General features: G+C 34.4%; 1 protein-coding gene across 11 annotated transcripts in view; it reads right to left on the bottom strand.

Moving 5' to 3' along the window:
* NOL4 (nucleolar protein 4) overlaps window positions 1-18,390 on the bottom strand; it is a 356,765-nt gene that overhangs the window by 136,320 nt on the left and 202,055 nt on the right. For all 11 annotated transcript variants that reach the window (XM_074383632.1, XM_003924743.4, XM_003924745.3 and 8 more), the window contains one exon: window positions 17,087-17,370. In XM_074383632.1, coding sequence (XP_074239733.1) covers window positions 17,087-17,370 — 284 coding nt within the window. The remainder of the gene's footprint in view (window positions 1-17,086; window positions 17,371-18,390) is intronic.

The following is an 18,390-nucleotide window of genomic DNA, read 5'->3' as shown; positions in this document are numbered from 1 at the left end:
ATAAAGACTGGAACTCAGGTTTCACCACAGAGTGTTAAGTGCTAATACTGAAATTAATCATATTATACTAAGTACTGGAGTGGAAAGAATAGAGGAGTTGTGAAAGCATGGACTAGGAGAGGCAATTATCTTCAAAGTGGATGTCACAGCAGCTAGGGCCAGTGTCATTGACACAGAAACTTTCCTTAATGACTTGTAGTACCATTCACTCAGGTCCCCATGCTATAAATGAAGTCAATGAAATACCTTGCTTAGATCATTTCAAAGGCACTTTAAATGGTCTCCTTGACTGCATCTTGGCTCATCCAGTTCACAAGTCAACAGTTTAAAAATTAAAATCTTACCATCACTATTCATAGTAGTGACAATGGTCAAATTTTTAAGTATAATTTACAAGGACTTTTGAAATGTGGCCCTCTTTACTTTTTGTTTCTTATCTAGCCCCTAGTATTCTTTAGTTTCCTAATGAGATACTGTATTTTCTGGAAAAGAGGTCCTGGCTCCCAAGACCCAAATCAGTGTCATTTCCTTCACTTTGACCATGCTGTGTCTTCTTGTTCCACCTCCAACATCTTGCTAATGAACAGCCTGACCCAACCAGATGAGAACCTCCGAGAAAAAGGAAACCACTCCATCTTCTTCACTTTGGGATTTCAGGTACCAACACAGTACTTGGCTCACAGGAGAGGCTTAATAAATATTCATTAAATGTTAAACAAAATGTAAACACTTTGCATCAAAAATGTACTATTAATATCTCCAATCAAAATGTTAAATAAGAATTTGCAATACTCATAACAATTAAGTCCCCATTTGCTTTCTCACTCATGAAAAAAGGCACTACATGATGACTTAGAATCACTGTGGATTCATGAATGTTCCACTAAGGACTCACTTTTTACTCTACTAAAATTGAAGTCTGAAGTGACCATAATTTATATTTAAGATAAAACCTGGGATCATTCCTTTCTGATGTAGGTTTCCTTTAATTCTTTTTATGAAACTTGTATGAGTAAACATTATCCCAATTTTTCAGAAAGAGGAGTTTCAGGATAACCCATTCAAGCTCATTCTCTGTGTCCTTGCATAATAAACGTTTTGCAGGAGGTACAGAAATAATTTTACATTTTGTTTTTGATACTTACTTAACCATTTAGTTCAAAACTCTACCCTTCCTGTGAGGTTCTTAAGAATAAACATTAAAGTGTATGATTATCTTCTAGATTTTATTGATATTTCCCAGGGTTCTGAAATTCTTTCATGCACGTATGCTGCCCAAGAGTATCTTTATTATTGTATGTGTTTTATTATAATTATCTAGGTAGCTGTCTCACTCAATGGATTGAGCATGTATAGGGCAGAGACTCCCTTCTGTTCATCTTTGCATCCTCAGTAACCAGCATGACATGTGGCACATAGTATACCCTGAATAATGAGTGAAATGAATAAATGAGTTTGTTTAATGAGTGAAATAAAGTTTATCTTATCACTTTTGCAAATTTAACACTTTGATTATGTTAAACACCTTAAGGAATTAGAAGACCATATTATCTAGTTTTTGAAAATGCATATGCAATCACATATTTCCTGCTGCTGAAAATTTTTTTCTTGTTAATTTCTCTATAAGATAAAGTATAAGCCCTTTGGTATGCATATGAGACCCTCTTGTTCTGGTCCCACCTTATTTCCTGTCATTACTGCCTGACCTCTGGTCTGAGGATGCCCTCATTCTCATGAACACTTCACACTCTCTTGTTCTTCAGCAAGACTGTTTGGTTATCATTTGCTTCGCTTTCAGCCTTGTAAACTAAAAATAAAATTCTAAGACCCTCAACTAAATAATAGATCCTCCCCCTGCCCAAGGGCATTCCAAAGTTAACCTGAAACCTAGTTCAGGTCATGATGGGAGATCATATGTGCCTCATTATGCCCTCCTCCTTTCAGAATTCAGGCACAGCTGACCAGCATTAACATCAAAATACAGATCTTAAGACTGATAGATTCTTTAAGTCTTATAAGAAACATTTATAATCTAGTCTCTCTGAAACCTGCTACCTGGAGGTTAAAACTACTTCATCTCTACAATCCCTTATCTTTACTCAGACACTGCTTTGTATTGATTCCGGGTCTTTAGATAACTATTTCAACCAACAGCCAATCAGAAAATCTTTGAATCCACAACCTGTGACCTGGAAACCACTCCTCTCCTCTTCCAGTTATCCTACCTTTACAGACCAAACCAATGTTCATGTTACATGTATCAATTGATGACTTATGGCTTTCTAAAACATACAAAACCAAGCTGCAGCCTGAACATTTGGGCACAAGTTCTCAGGATCTCCTAAGGCTGTGGCATGGGCCACTGATTACTCATATTTGGCTCAGAATAAATCTCTTCAAATATTTTGCAGAGTTTAATTCTTTTTGTTAACAGCATTGTTTCATTCATTTATAGTTATAACACACATTAAGACTGCTCCTTTTAATTTTGTCTTGGGACAACAGTAAACATTTTAAAGATTTTTTGTTTGTTTGTTTTCATTTGATTTTCATCACATTTGCCGTATCCTTAGCATTTTACTCAGGGCTTAGCACCTAATAAAGAGAAAACCTATGTTGATGATTATATAAAGCATCCTTTGCAATAAAGATCATTCGCTCATGTTACGGGTGAGTAAATTGAGTTAAAGAGAGATTAACTGTCTAAACCCACATACTCCAGTCAAATTCAAATTGCTTTTATTCCTTTTTCAGAATGCAAACTATTTTTTCTTTTAAAACCTAGGTAAAGTGACATTTTCCAGGAAAATCTTTCCAAACTACCTCAAACTCACATCCCTATTCCTCCTCTCAACAAAATGAAACATCCTTAGATTCATGACTTAACTTTCAATATTACTTTATTGCATTTATCAGAATGTCATATTGTAGCAAGTTTAACAAATTATTGTTCTTCTTGATGCCTTGGTAATGCAAACTTATTTTTTTTAATTTCTGCACTTTCAGGGCTTAGTTACTAATTAGTGCTCAAACTGCTAAATTTAGTTGAAAAGTCAATGTTGAGACATGGTGTTAAAATATCACCTTTATCTTATACTTCATTGTTTTAATCATACAGGTACTATAACCAAAAATAATTTAAAATTAATAAAAATGCAAAGAATCCTTTTACTACATGTTTTTTTCTTTTCCTGAAGAAACCATATATTGATTCATACTTCAGTGCTTTGAGATTTGTCTTTCAGGAACACACAATTCAGTGGCTCATTTTGCTTTTCCATCTACTCCATCTATTTCTGCATCCTTCAAAATGATCCATTGCCATCTTTTAGTGTACTTTGGGACTGACTATGCTGGATTCTTCCTGTTTTCTGGCTCTCTGCTTCATCTCTATCCTTCATCACTGTTTTCTTTTCTTTCATACATTAGAGAAAGGCTCAGGTCTTCTGACTGGCAACTTCCCTTATGGCATCCTGGTGACACTCTTCAGGTGTCCTCTATTTCCAGGCTTTGTCCTCACTGTTGACCTCACATTTCCAGCTATCAGGAAAATTTAATGATCCTGCACTTGAAACTCCATAAGCTCAAAACTGAGGCTGGCAATGCTCCTGCCCTGGCAATGGCCCTTACGCCTCTCCTGTGAAGGATGATCTTCACCTTCTGTCTCTCACATCCTCAAACCATTCAACATAGTGCTGAGATGTCTTCCTGGCCAAGGCTCACACTCATTGTATCACTCTAATGTTTATATACTTAGATGATTCCCCATACTCAGGAATAAAAATTAAATAGCCTGCCAGGTCTGACCCTCTGGAAAGTGTCTCTCCTGACGTGTCTTCATGCAACGCTCAGTCCTTCTGAAATCCATGGTTATTTTCTCCCAGATAACCTTGCTGCCTTCCTGCTTTGGTAACTGTTCTTCCTTTTCACCTCCTCAAATGTCTCTCAAGAAAGTGATGCTTATAATTTGGGATCATACAACATGCATTCTTCCATGAAGCCTTCTTCAATTTCGTACTTTGTGTTTTCGCAGAACATTTTTTGCATATAAAAACAGACTGTTTTTACATTTTATTTTGGTTAATGCAGTAACCTGTTTTGCTCTTTCAGAAACTATTTTATAGCTCTCAGTCTTTAGTAGGGTACCATACTTATATATAGGTACTGATGAATATTTGATAACTTGTACAATTCTGACCCAAAGATTTTTCCAAATAATAGTAAACTCATTGTATTATTTCAGCATTGTAAGACATCTCTAAGGATAAAATGTAATGGTCAATTTTATGTGTCAATATGACTAGGTTAAGGGATGCTTAGATAGCTGGTAAAACATTTCTGAGAGTGTCTGCAAGGGTGTTTCTGAAAGAGATTAGCATTTCAATTTGTAAACAGAGTAAAAAAGCTCACCCTCACCAATGTCTGGGTGTTAACAGATTTGCTGAGTACCCAGTCTACCAGCAACGGACATCAATATTGAGCCCTAGATATGGCATCATCCCCTTGGCTAACCATCCCAGTATCTGGTGAAAGACTGATTCAACTGAACTGTTTCCATCATGAACAGAACACGTTTTGCCTTTACTGGAACAGATTCTTACTGTAGATATGAATTTTCCTTCCTTGAACACAACATTTCTGCCAAAGCTACTATCCATGAACTTACAGAATGCATTATCTACCTAAGATTCCAAATAGCATTGCTTCTAATCAAGGGACTCACTTAACAGCAAAAGAATTGTGGCAGTAGGCCTATTCTGAGAGGATTCATTGGTCTTACTATGTTCCCTACCATTCTAAAATAGGTGATTAATAGAATAGTGGGATGGTTTTTGGAAGCCTCTGTTACAGTGCCAGCTAGGTGTAAATACCTTGAAGGGCTGGGGCAAGGTTCTCCAGAGGCTATATATATTTCAAATCAGCATTTAATGTATAATACTGTCTTTGATAGCCAGGATTCATGTGAGTGGCATCACTCATTATTACCACTAGTGACAGACTAGAAAACATTTTGATTCCTGTTCCCATGACTTTATGCTCTGCTGGCCTAGACATCTTAGTTTTAGGGAGATAAATGCTTCTGCCAGGAGACACGACAATGATTCCATTAAGCTGGAAGTCAAAACTGACACCAAGCCACTTTGGGCCCCTCAGGCCTCTGAATCAATAGGATAAGAAGGGAGTTGCTGTGCTGACTGGGATAATTGGTCCAGACTACCATGAAGAAATTTGAGTACTGCTTCCCGGTGGGGATGAGGAAGAATGTGTTTGGAATATAGGAGCTCCATTAGGGCATTGGTTAGTGTTGCCAGGCCCTGTGATTAAGGTAAATTAAAAATCACAATTTTTCAATCCAAATGAGGCTGCTAATAACCCATACTCTTCAAAAAAATAAATAGATTGGGTTCCATCTGAAGTTAAGAACCATGAATAGCTGAGATGCTTGCTGAAGGAAAATGGAATACAGAATGGGTAAAAGAAGAAGGTATAAATACCAGCTATCAAGATGAGACTAGATACTGAATATAGGAAAATAATTGTCAGGAGTGTTTCCTCCCTATTTTGTTATAAACATATTTATATGTATAGATTCATATATTAAGCAAATACCTTTGTTTTCTTTCCTGACTTATTCCCTTCACAAACAAAAGATATTGACTTTATATTAGGGTATCGAAGTATTGTTAATTTTACATCATACCTAATGTAAATGATGGGGTGATGGATGCAGCAAACTACCATGGCACATGTATACCCACGTAACAAACCTGCACATTCTGCACATGTATCCCAGAACTCAAAGTATAATTTAAAAAAGGAAATAATTATGAACCACAAGCTAGTAGCTGGGGGTCTCAGCAACAGGTCAAGTTTTTTGCTGCTTGTTCTCAGGTCCTACACCATGATTGTTAACATTATAGTGGTTAAAATGTGGGTTACATTATTTGGAGTTTAAATCCAAATTTTAGAAACTCTTAGTATAATCATATTTGCAACTTATTTGAATCTCGGTTTTCCAATTTGTAAAAATGAGAAAACAAACAGAACCTAACTCCATTGGATCACTGTGAGAATTACGTCAGTTAGTTATTAGAATAATCCTGGCACATAGTGTATGAGTACTCAGTATATGCTATCTTTCATTTTTCCTTGGGACCAGGTTTATGACGTAGCTATTTTTTTAACCTTGTCATTTGAGTTATCCTCTTGACCCCCAGCTAACCCTAAGACCACCATTTCAAAAGTATTAAAAAGCATACTGTATTTTTGTACCCATTAACCATCTACACTTCCCCCATCTCTCCATGACCCTTCCCACCCTCTGGTAACCATCATTTTACACTCTATCTTCATGATTTCAAATGTTTTAATTTTTGGCTTCCACATATGAGCGAAAACATGCAAAATTTGTCTGTGTTTGGCTTATTTCACTTAACAGAATGTCCTTCAAGTCCATCCATGTTGCAAATGACAGAAAGTCATTCTTTTTATGGCTGAATAATATGCCACTGCGTATATGTAATACATTTTTAATCCATCAATCCATTGATAGACACTTAGGTTGATTCAAAATCTTAGTAATTGTGAACAGTTCTGCAATAACTATGAGTGTACAGATAGCTCTTTGATATACTGATTTCCTTTAAAAATATACTTAAAACATATAATTTATAAAAATATAATTTATAACTAATCAGATTATAATTACATGGCATTTATAAATAATTGCTGAATTATATGCTATCTATTTTTAGTTTTTTTGAGCAACCTCCATACTGTTCTCCATAGTGGTTATACTAATTTACTTTCCCATCAACAGTATATAAGGGTTCTCCTTTCTCCATATCCTTGCTAGTATTCATTATTGCCTGTCTGTTTGAAGAAAGACATTTTAACTTGAGTGAGATCATATCTCATTGTAGTTTTGATTTGCATTTTTTGATGATCAATGAGGTTGAGCATTTTTTCATATACCTGTTAGCCATTTTATGTCTTCATTTGGGAGATGTCTATTTAGATCTTTTGCTTATTGTTTAAATTGGATTATTAGATTTTTTTCTCTATCAAATTGTTGGAGTTTCTTGTCTATTCTAGATATTAATCTCTTGTCAGAAGGGTAGTTTGCAAAAAATATAGTTAAATGAATAATATCTAGCACCTTATAGCACAACAGCATGGCTACAGTCAATAATTATTTATTATATATTTTAAAATAACTAAAAGAATGAAATTGGAATGGTCCTAATACAAATAAACAATAAATGTTTGAGGTGATGGATACTCCAGTTACACTGATGTGATTATTACACATTGTATGCATGCATGAGACCATCACATATACCTCATGATATTTATGCCCATTATGCACTCATAATAGTTAAAAATTTTTAATAAAAAATACATACTAATAAGAAGGCTACAGATAATTGCTTTATGGTGCATAATTTAAGGCTCATCTAACAACAAAACTGTAAACTAGCATATTGAAATTAATTAGAATTTATAACTCTCTGAGTCTAGTATTAATTTTTCTTATTTTATTCTTTCTCCAAATTTGGGTCAATATTGAGTGTTTCAAAGAGTCCTGGTAATAGCAATTATATTGAGACATATACAAATCACTTCTGAGTATTTAAAATATAGTTCTTTCTCTTATAGATTCTCCACTATTCTCAAGACATCTACAGACTGGAGTGATGTTTTTAACCATTTGACCTTATTCTTAGTGATAGAACTCAAGTGGAAAAAGATAAGCACACACATATAAGTAAAAACAAAAACAAAAAACAGAAAGCACATAAACAAAAAAATTAAACACAAAAATATACAAAATTGACAATTTCTTTTTGAAGTATTGATGAACCATCAAATAAAGATAAGAATAATGACTGTTAATTTTTTTTGTTTTGTATTTTGTAAAAAATACAATTTATAACTACTAGATTATTTATGAATACATGGCATCAATGACTGGAGGGCTAGTTAAGATTTTGTACTGGTCCATATGAGTTCTTATATGTCTAAAAATGAACTCAAAATGCATATTTCATTGCATGTGAAGAATTAAAATCAACTTCACCTTGCACATTTCAACGTATAAATTATAGAAGCCCCTCACCTTCTTCATTTTCCTGAGATATAAAATGTTAAATAAACCAACATGGACTAGAACATGCATAGTAGGCATAGACACTTGTAATTAATGGTTCTGTCCTCCATCTTTTTGTAATAATATGTATAGAATATGAACATATGTAATGGCAAACATGGTAGCATAATGATTCAAATGGACACTGATTTGAGTATTAGGTCATTTGGGTGGGTCTCAATTTCTTCATCTGTAAAATGAAGTGGTCCCTCATTTTAAAATTGTATTATTCTATAATATAGTCAATTTTACAATCCCTAGTAATGTATTTATTCATAAAAGCATTCTACACATTTAAATTTAGATTGCAATATGACAGATACTACAAAAGCAATTAATCCTTCTTGTATATCATTTTCTTTTTTAAAAATCTACTAAGAACAGAAGAAAAAATGTATCCAATAATGAGCAAAATTGAAGACTGTGATTTTTAAGTCTGGAATATACTATTTATATGTGTGTGTTTATATGCAAAATACATGTTTATAGATATGTATATAATATGAAGATGCTATTTTAAATTGGTATTCAATAAAACATGAGCTTGAAATTTACCCCAGAGCTATTTAAAGAACCACTCTAATTCAATTACACATTCATTTACATTTATGAACCAAAGCAATAAATGGATATGTTGCAGACATGCTTATTTTTATGATGTAGGCATCTGTTATATTCTTTTAATACTATAAAATAATTCAAATATCAAAAGCAAAACCAATAATTGAAATAAGAAAATAAGAAATGACACTGCAAGTATTTGCTATTTATCAAAAAGCTATCCATCAACTGTATTAGATACTATTCCTTTCTGTATAACTTGCCTGTCACAGTTACCACGCAATTCAGAAAGATGACTAGTATGGGTCAGCAAGTATGGGTGTAGCAAAAATCACATGGGTTGCAGAGGCACCTGAACTGGGTTAAATACCATACTTTATCACTTATCTGATTATATTAATGATGTCAGCAGAATTACTTGCATGGCACTAGATTTTATTTCTTTTTTGTTTAAAGCTAATAATTATATTTGCTCTTTTTACATTGAGTTGGTTCGAGTTATGAATAAGAAAGCATTACACAATATTCATCATTACTACAGTTGATATGCTATCCCAATATCAGAACTGCTATATCCTTTATCCTGTGGCTAAAGTTTCTTTCATACACTCTACCACCTGTCTAATCAAACACCCAATTCTCTCCATTTAACTTTATATATCTCTTAAATCTACACCCTCCTTTCCATCCCAACTACCACCTTACTAGCAAGTCTTATTTTCTGTTAGCAGACTTCTCCCTTTTTATGCCACCCTAAAGCCATCTTGTAAAACAGATGCCAGAATTGTTCTACCCCAAAATATAATCTGATCACACTATTTTTGTATCCTATACACTTAAGTGAGTTCTTGTCAACTAAATAGTAAAATCCAAGTTTCAAAAGGGTATTCAAAACCTTCCCTTGTCTGACATCCTAGTCTCCACACTTAACTCATCACTTTCATCCTCAGCATTTCTAGTCTTTACCTTAATGCTCTGTTCATCAATTTCCCTCTGTTTGGAATTCCCTATTCTCTATTGCTAAGAGGCTGTGTCCTGTATAACCAGTAGAATTAACTCAGGAACCTTCCAAGGCATAGTTAATGGGCCTAGAGGATACACTAAAACACAAATCTATTTCCACATTATAATGCACTCATTTATATGTCTGGTTTTTCTGGCCAAAATGTGAATTCTTAATGAAAGAGCCTCTTTTCCTTTGTCCTTCTAGTACTCAGGAGACTGTCTCACACATATTAACCACATTTACTATTGTTGTTTCTACCCTGAATAAGAATACATACTGTTGTTTCTACTGTAAACAATATTTGGGCCAAATAAATGTATAACATCTAAAAGCCAGACATTAAAAATCATTAAATTGAAACAATAATGAGCAGGAATATCTATACAATAAAGACAAACATAATATTACAGAAGTTAATCCATCCAATTTTAGTTTTTAAAAGATAATTTCCTTACACTTAATTTTTTAAAGAGCTATTTTGAAATGTGCTGCTTCCATTAATTGTATTTAAATAAAATTAAATATAGTAAATAAAATTTAAATAAAATTAATGGTAGTTACCATTAATATTTTACAAACTAATTGAATGGTAGTATCAATTTTGGTAAAAAAAAATTAAAGAAAATATTAATTGAAAAAGTTACATGAAACACATTAGGCAAAAAATATACTACAAAATAAAGTGAAGATTTAGGGATCTCAGGAACTGAGCTAAAACCCAAATATGTAGTAACCACAGTTGCACATAAACTAACAATAATCACTTGCTCACTGCAGTCTTAATTGGAAACATTATTCTTTTGGGAGATTGCTTCAGAATATTTAATCATATTAAGTAAAATGCAGCTGGATCACAAATACTAAAAGATAAATAGAAAACAAAAATTACAAAGTCAATAATGCAGTGTTCTAAAGTGTTTGCTGCCATTAGAATTCTAGTTGTCTTTCTATTCTCATTGATTAGTAATTTAAAACATCTATACCTAGAAGGGTATCTGATTGGCCTTTCATTTTCTATATAGCTAATCCCTTAACACTTCCTCATGGGTCTCATTTTCCAAGCTCTTTATCATCATTTCAACTCTCTTCAGAGCTCTAATGTTATTAGTTGTCCTTTTAAAATGCGGCCATCAGCAAGTAGAAAATAAATATCACCTAACCTCATTCAATGCAATATATTTAGTCTTTAGATTGGTTAATGTGATTCCCTGCTAGTCTACTGAGTGAATTTGCATAATAATAAGTAATCAGTAAATGACATAGTCCAACTCAGCTATTCGTTTTAAGTGCTTCTATTCACTGTTGAATTTTTAAATGCTTTATAATCATTTTTGTTTGATTTTATTCACAACAAAATTGTGAAATAGGTCAACATTAAACTCACAGGAATCTAAGCTTTTTACAGATTCTATATAATTAAGCTTTTATATCCCTCCAAGGAAGAAGAAATGTGTAGTAGTGTCACTTCAAAAGGTCACACAGAAGTGATGGAACAGTCCTGAGGACTACAAAAGGTCGCACGGATTGAACAGAACTTTACTATGAAGTTCACCTCATAGCCTTGGGAAAAAGCAAGTATTGATCCAGATGCGGGAACTCTGGAGCACTCTACATATGGATTCAGATTGCAGGAAGAATCTCCAAAGCAAAATTCCAGACAGTCTCCTTCACAATGAAAATGATTTCCGCTTTCCTATCTCAGCCTCTGTAACTGCCTTCAAATTTCCCACTAATTGTTAGTTTTTCTTCTGCCATGTGTTTCTTCTGCCTCTGAGCATGAACTCTCCTAACCATTGTTCAGATTCAGGCCTATGTGACTTCATCTAAGAATCGCTTCATTTAATAATTTATATCAATATTGAAATGCTCTACATTTTGGCTGCTAGAATATCCCTTCTTACCTAGCTGCTTTCATTTTCTCCTTGGGTATTTTTTTCTCCACAAATTCCTTTTATACCACTTGTTCCTAATGGGTTGATATTCTGCAAGATGACATATTTTGACTCTCTCCTCATTATATGCCCTCCCAAGGTGGTCTTATCAATGACCACAGCTCCAAGCAGCACTTATGCTCTGAAATCTTTCAACTGTCTCTCTCTCCATCCTGTACCTTTCTTCAGAGCTGACACATGTGCCCTGAATGGCTTTTAAACATGATCATTGGATACTCCATGTGCACTATAAATTTTACATGTCAAAACCAGCTTCCTCTAACTTTTCTCATTCTTAATCTTAGTAAACAGATTCATCATCCACTTAGGCAATAAAGCCAAAAATCTTGGAGTCATTCTAGAATGTTCCTCTATGCTTTGCTTTCCACTTCAATAAACCTTTGTATATTTCTTCAAAATATTGAGAAACTTCTATGGATCAGATAGTAAGCCAGATGTGAGGTGGTGAGCAAGATAAACATCATTCTTATATTCACAGAATGTTATACTAATGAGATATAGAGAAGTAAAGATGCTATTCATATTGCAGGCTATGTGAATGGCACTCCTGGGAGTTTGGCAATATAATAATACAATCTATTGAGGTTAGATAGGTGGTCTCACAAATACAATGTCAAAAAAAATGTGTTCAGTATTTTTAATTTTTTTTTTTTTTACTATACCTCTGCTTTTCTTTCTCACTGTCAGTTATTTGATTTTAAGTGTCAACATTTTCCTCCTGGATTGCCACAATAGCTCTTCAATCAGCATTGTCTCATTACTTTTTTTTAGTTCCTATCCTATTCATTCACCAAAATGTTGCCAGAACAATTTTTATAAAATTCTAAGCTTACCAAAAGCTTTCTAAAATCCTAAGCTTACCACTAAGCTCTTTCTATTAGACAGTCCGAAGTCTTTAAAATGGCTTATAAAACTTTCATTAGTGGAGCCTCTGTATACTTTATCTTTTCTCACATATTCTCTGCTGCAGCCATGCTATGCTCTTTGCAAATACCCATGCTAGGTATGCTCTCTTATGGCTCTGTGCCTTAAAACATGCTTACTCTTCTCCCATACATAATCAGAATAGCTCCTTGCCATTTCATATTCACCTCTGGCATTAATCTCTCTTTATAGTTTTCCTTAAGAATCGTTATAGTCCTTCAGCACCCCTCCTCTGTTCTCTCATTTCACCCTCCTGACCGTACATGCATCATATCACTTACAGATTCAGACAATAACTGCAAGTTTGTCCCTCCTGCTAGACTATGAGCTTTTAAAGGACTGGAACCTTGCTCTTCTCATTTACATAGTTTTGCTTCCTACAACAGTAACTTGCATGTAGGAATCCTTTAGTAAATATTTGGAGAATAACTTAATTGGTGGCAACTAGTTTATCCTGCATAAGGATGTCATGTTCTTTTTCAGTGCCATGAGGAAGTTATAAAACCATACCCTGAGACCAAGTCATCTTCTCTGTCTGCATTCCAGGCCCTTTATAGTGTCTAGCAAGAGACCACTTCTGAAAGAAATAAAATGGTAATCTTATATTTCCTTCAAATTTCAAGACTCAGTTCCTCTAGGAGGCTTGTTTGGACTATTACTTCAAATAGTATTTTCTTATTTAAATTCTTTTATTATTATTATTATTATTATTATTGTACTTTAGATTCTGGGGTACATGTGCAGATCATGCAGGATTGTTGCATAGGTACATACATGGCAAGGTGGTTTGCTGCCTTCATCCGCATCATCTATATCTGGTATTTTTCCCCTTGTTATCCTTCCCCACCTTCCCCGCCCCCTGCTGTTCCTCCCCTGGCCCCCAACAACTGACCACAGTGTGTGATGCTCCCTTCCCTGTATCCACATGTTCTAATTGTTCAATATCTACCTCTGAGTGATAACATTTAGTGTTGGTGTTTGGTTTTCTGTTCTTGTGTCAGTTTGCTGAGAATGATGGTTTCCAGATTCATCCATGTCCCTATGAAGGACACTAACTCATCCTTTTTTATGGCTGCATAGTATTCCATGGCATATATGTGCCACATTTGCTTTATCTAGTCTATCATTGATGGACATTTGGGCTGGTTCTAGGCCTTTGCTATTGTAAACAGTGCCGCAATGAACATAGGTGTGCATATGTCTTTATAATAGAACAAGGTATAATTCTTTGGGTATATACCCAGTAATGGAACTGTTGGGTCAAATGGTATTTCTATTTCTAGGTCCTTGAGGAATCACCACACTGTCTTCCACAATGGTTGCACTAATTTACACTCCCACCAACAGCATAAATGTGTTCTATTTTATGACAAACCCACAGCCAATATCATACTGAATGGGCAAAAACTGGAAGCATTCCCTTTGAAATCTGGCACAAGACAAGGATGCCCTCTCTCATCACTCCTATTCAATATAGTATTGAAAGTTCTAGCCAGAGCAATCAGGTAAGAAAAATAAATAAAGGATGTTCAATTAGGAAAAGAGGAAGCCAAACTGTCTCTATTTGCAGATGACATGATTGTAATTTAGAAGACCCCATTGTCTCAGCCCACAATCTCCTCAAACTGATAAGCAAATTCAGCAAAGTCTCAGGATACAAAATCAATATGCAGAAGTCACAAGCATTTCTATACAATAATAACAGACAAATAGAGAGCCAAATCAAAAGTGAACTCCCATTCACAATTGCTACAAAGAGAATAAAATACCTAGGAATACAACTAACAAAGGATGTAAAGGAGCTCTTCAAGAAGAACTACAAACCACTGCTCAATGAAATAAAAGAGGACACAGACAGATGGAAAAACATTCCATGTTCATGGTTGGGAAGAATCAACATCGTGAAAATGGTCATACTGCCCAAAGTAATTTATAGAATCAACACTATAATCAAGCTACCAATGACCTTCTTCACAGAACTGGAAAAAACCACTTTAAATTTCATATGAAACCAAAAGAGAGCCTGCATAGCCAAAACAACACTAAACAAAAAGAACAAAGCTAGAGGCATCATGCTGCCTGACTTCAAACTATACTACAAGGCTATAGTAATCAAAACAGCATGGTACTGGTATCAAAACAGAGACATAGACCAATGGAACAGAACAGAGGCCTCAGAAGCAACATCACACATCTACAATCATCTGATGTTTAACAAATCTGAGAAAAACAAGCAATTGGGAAAGGATTCCCTGTTTAATAAATAGTATTGGGAAAACTGGCTAGCAACGTGCAGAAAGCAGAAACTGGACCCCTTCCTGACACCTTGCACTAAAATTAACTCCAGCTGCATTAAAGATCTAAACATAAGACCTAACACCATAAACGTTATTATTTAAATTCTTAATGTTTTAACACAAAAATAAGTATTGCCTGTACTTGTACTAAGAAACTTTTCTATGTATATGTATCTTTTTTCTCAAAACTATGTATCAAGAGCCTTGTGAATAAGGTCTGTTATTTATGTGGGTTGTCTCTGATACCTACTCCATTACTGCAGGTATGCCAATTGTTTTTAATTGCATAAATTTAAGATGTATAAGATGATGCTTTGATATTCCTATACATAGTGAAGCGATTACTCCAGGTAATAGTCATCACTTCCACAGCTACCTTTTTTTTTGTTTGTTTGTGGTAAGAAATTTACTTTTAATGAATTTTCAATAGATGATACAGTACTATTAATTCTAATCCTTCTCCTGTTTATTACATCTCTAGATGGATTTGTCCTACATAGGTGCTAGGTATTTAATATATTCTTTTGAATAAAATAATAAAAATAATCTCTCTTGATTGATTTCCCAATGTGCTACCAAAACTCCTCTCACAAATTTAACTATTTTGTATCTTCATCTTATTCAATTTCTCAACATTGTCCATCAGAGCTGCCTACACTCTCCTTGAAAGGGGGACTTTGCTTAGCTTTCATACATTACACCCTTCTGATTTATCTTCTGCGTCTTTGGCTATTCCTCAGTTGTCTGTGGGATCTGTTCCTCCTTTACTAAACCATAAAACATTAAGTGCATCAAGGGCATCTTCTTCTCCCCTAGGCTCATTTACCAACTTAACCCTCTCGAGCAGCCCAGTTGTGCTTCTCAACTCCATTGTAATAAAGGTAGATAAGTCACTTCATTCTGTTTAATATGTGCAAGAGTGTTTTAATAAGCATCATTCCCAGAGTGCTACTGAATAAGGGAATAAGGAAAAGAAGAGTAAGCCATCAAATAATTTTAGAAAAAAATTTAATAGACATAGCATAGAAAGGACATTTCATAATTATTTAAACTTCAGGGAAACAAGTTATTTTGTTCTGTAAAATGTAACAGTGCGCAGTGAATCAGATCATGTTAGCAAATATAAAATCATTTGTGTTTATGTAATTTGGCTCTAAACCACTGAGGAGGATATTTGAACATTTGCCACAGCAAAAGTTGTAGCAGCCTCCCTCAGGCAGGAGTGTCTAAGTGTCTGCTAATGTCTAGTGAGTTGCTTAAAAGAGAATAAAACAACACACCCTCAGGCAAGCAAGAAGATTTAAATATAGCCAATTTAAGAAGCAGAGTTCAGAAAATTCAGAAATTAATCCAGATTAAGACATTTTGCTGTAAGGATCTATGTCAAAAAACAAGTTCTACAACTCTGACTTAGAGGTAAGGGCTGGGGAAGGCACTCAAAAGGTATATTCCATAAAAACCCTCATGTGTTCCAAAGTACACCTTCAAAAATAGAGCAAATTCACCAGCATGTGTTATCTCAAACTAGTAGAAGTTTAAGCTTAATTAAAAATAAGTCAATAGGGAATGGAAGGGGGTTGTAATTTATTCTAATATTAATATAAAGAATCTAAACATCTAGATATGTCTGAAATATGTTTTTGTTTTTCATATAATTTATGATAAATCATTTCTTCAAATAATTATTTAAGCCACAAATTTCAACCAGGACTTAACTGACACTTAACAGTTCTTTAGTGTTCATGGAGAAAATTACTGATCGAAGTCCCCAGGTCTCTAAAGCAAACTGAAGAATTAAAACTTTATCTTTATGTATACCTATCCATCTAGGAGAAACTAGATAGTGATCCTTTTATAGTAAAAATTGTGTACTGAGACTGAAACTGTCACATCTGAGCTCAACAAATTCCCAGAGAAATTCATAAATAGATTATATACATGAGAAACATTAACTCAAGTGATTCTCAGTATCAAAAAATACCCACAGCTTTCAGACACAATCCATTTTGCTCACTATTATTCCTGAAATCACATGTTATAAACAGGCAATATGCTTGGTCGTAAGTTTCTTGATATCCTGTTATTGAATTTGTTTATAATATTTTTATTAACATAATGTTTATCTCCTACATGCATAGGTATTTTTGTGATCTTCATGACCAACTCAAAAATTGTGGAAATTGTAATGTGATCATACCTTGCTTCCATTTTCTCTCGCCTCTCGTTCCATCTTGAGGTCAGAAATTAGAAGATTCTTATATTTGTTTTTTCCATTACTGTTGTGATCATCTATTCTGTATTCCGAAGTTAGCTGCGCGGAGAGGGGACTGTCACTGAGGTTCAGTGGCTGTTCATCCTGCTCCAGCCCAGTTTTGCCATCACTGTTGGAGTCTCCCATCTCCCTGCTGTGTGCTCCCCCTGAAGCAATTGAACTGTGCCCCAGAGTCTCATTGCCATTAAAGCTCTCTGCAGCAGAATCATCTGTTGGAAAGGAAAAGTTATATTTTGATTTTAGTTAATATGCTATTCAGATTCTACTTCGATTAGCATTTAGTGAGCTCCCATTATGTGAACGGCATTTTACTTATAATATGTGATTTAACCTCGGCAATAAATTTGTAAAGCAGTTATTGTTGTTTTTAATCGATGTGGCCATGATAAGGTTTTGATGTTTTGTCCTCTTTGAATCTCACATTAAAATGTGATCTCCAATGTCCATAGTGGGGGCTAGTGGCAAGTGTTTGAGTCAAAAGGGTGGATTTTTCATGAATGGCTTGGTGTCACCCTCATGGAAATGAGTGAGTTCTTGCTCTGTTAGTCCATAGGAGAGCTAGCTGTTTAAAAGACTCTGGCACCTCTTCTCTCTCTCTCTTGCACCCTCTATCACCATGAGTCACACTGGCCTCCCTTCATCTTCCACCATGATTGTATGTTTCCTGAAGCCCTCACCAGGAGCAGATGCCAGCACTATGCTTCCTATACAGTCTGCACAGCTGTAAGTCAAATAATCCCCTTTTCTTTATAAATTACCCATACTTAGATATCCCTTTATAGCAATGCAAATGGGCTAACACAGCACATTTAGGCAAAAGAAGTGAAATGAAATATTAAGAAAATAGAATTGAGAGAACAGTTCAATCTTAATTGCAATCTCAAAGAAAAAACAGAGAATTAAATAATTATAAATTATTTTAAAAATAGTTTATTTTTTTCCAGTGAGAATATCTAGATTTGGTAAAAATTCTGTGATAAAAAGCATCATTTATCCTGCTGGTGAGAATGTACATCAATATAAGCTGAATGAGTGTTTAACATGCATCTAAAACATTAAAAATGCTCAGAAACTTTGTTCCAGTCATTACATTTCTGAGAGTTTAATGCCTAAGACGTTTAATCATTGTGTGTATCTCTGTGTAGGTAAACATTTATAACAGTGTTGTTCATAATAGCAAAAATTAGAAATGACCTAAATTACCACAAATAAACTATTTAAATAAATGT

The sequence above is a fragment of the Saimiri boliviensis genome, chromosome 13 (genome assembly GCF_048565385.1).
Source record: "Saimiri boliviensis isolate mSaiBol1 chromosome 13, mSaiBol1.pri, whole genome shotgun sequence".
NCBI lineage: Eukaryota > Metazoa > Chordata > Mammalia > Primates > Cebidae > Saimiri > Saimiri boliviensis.
This window is presented reverse-complemented; position numbering and strand designations above follow the sequence as displayed.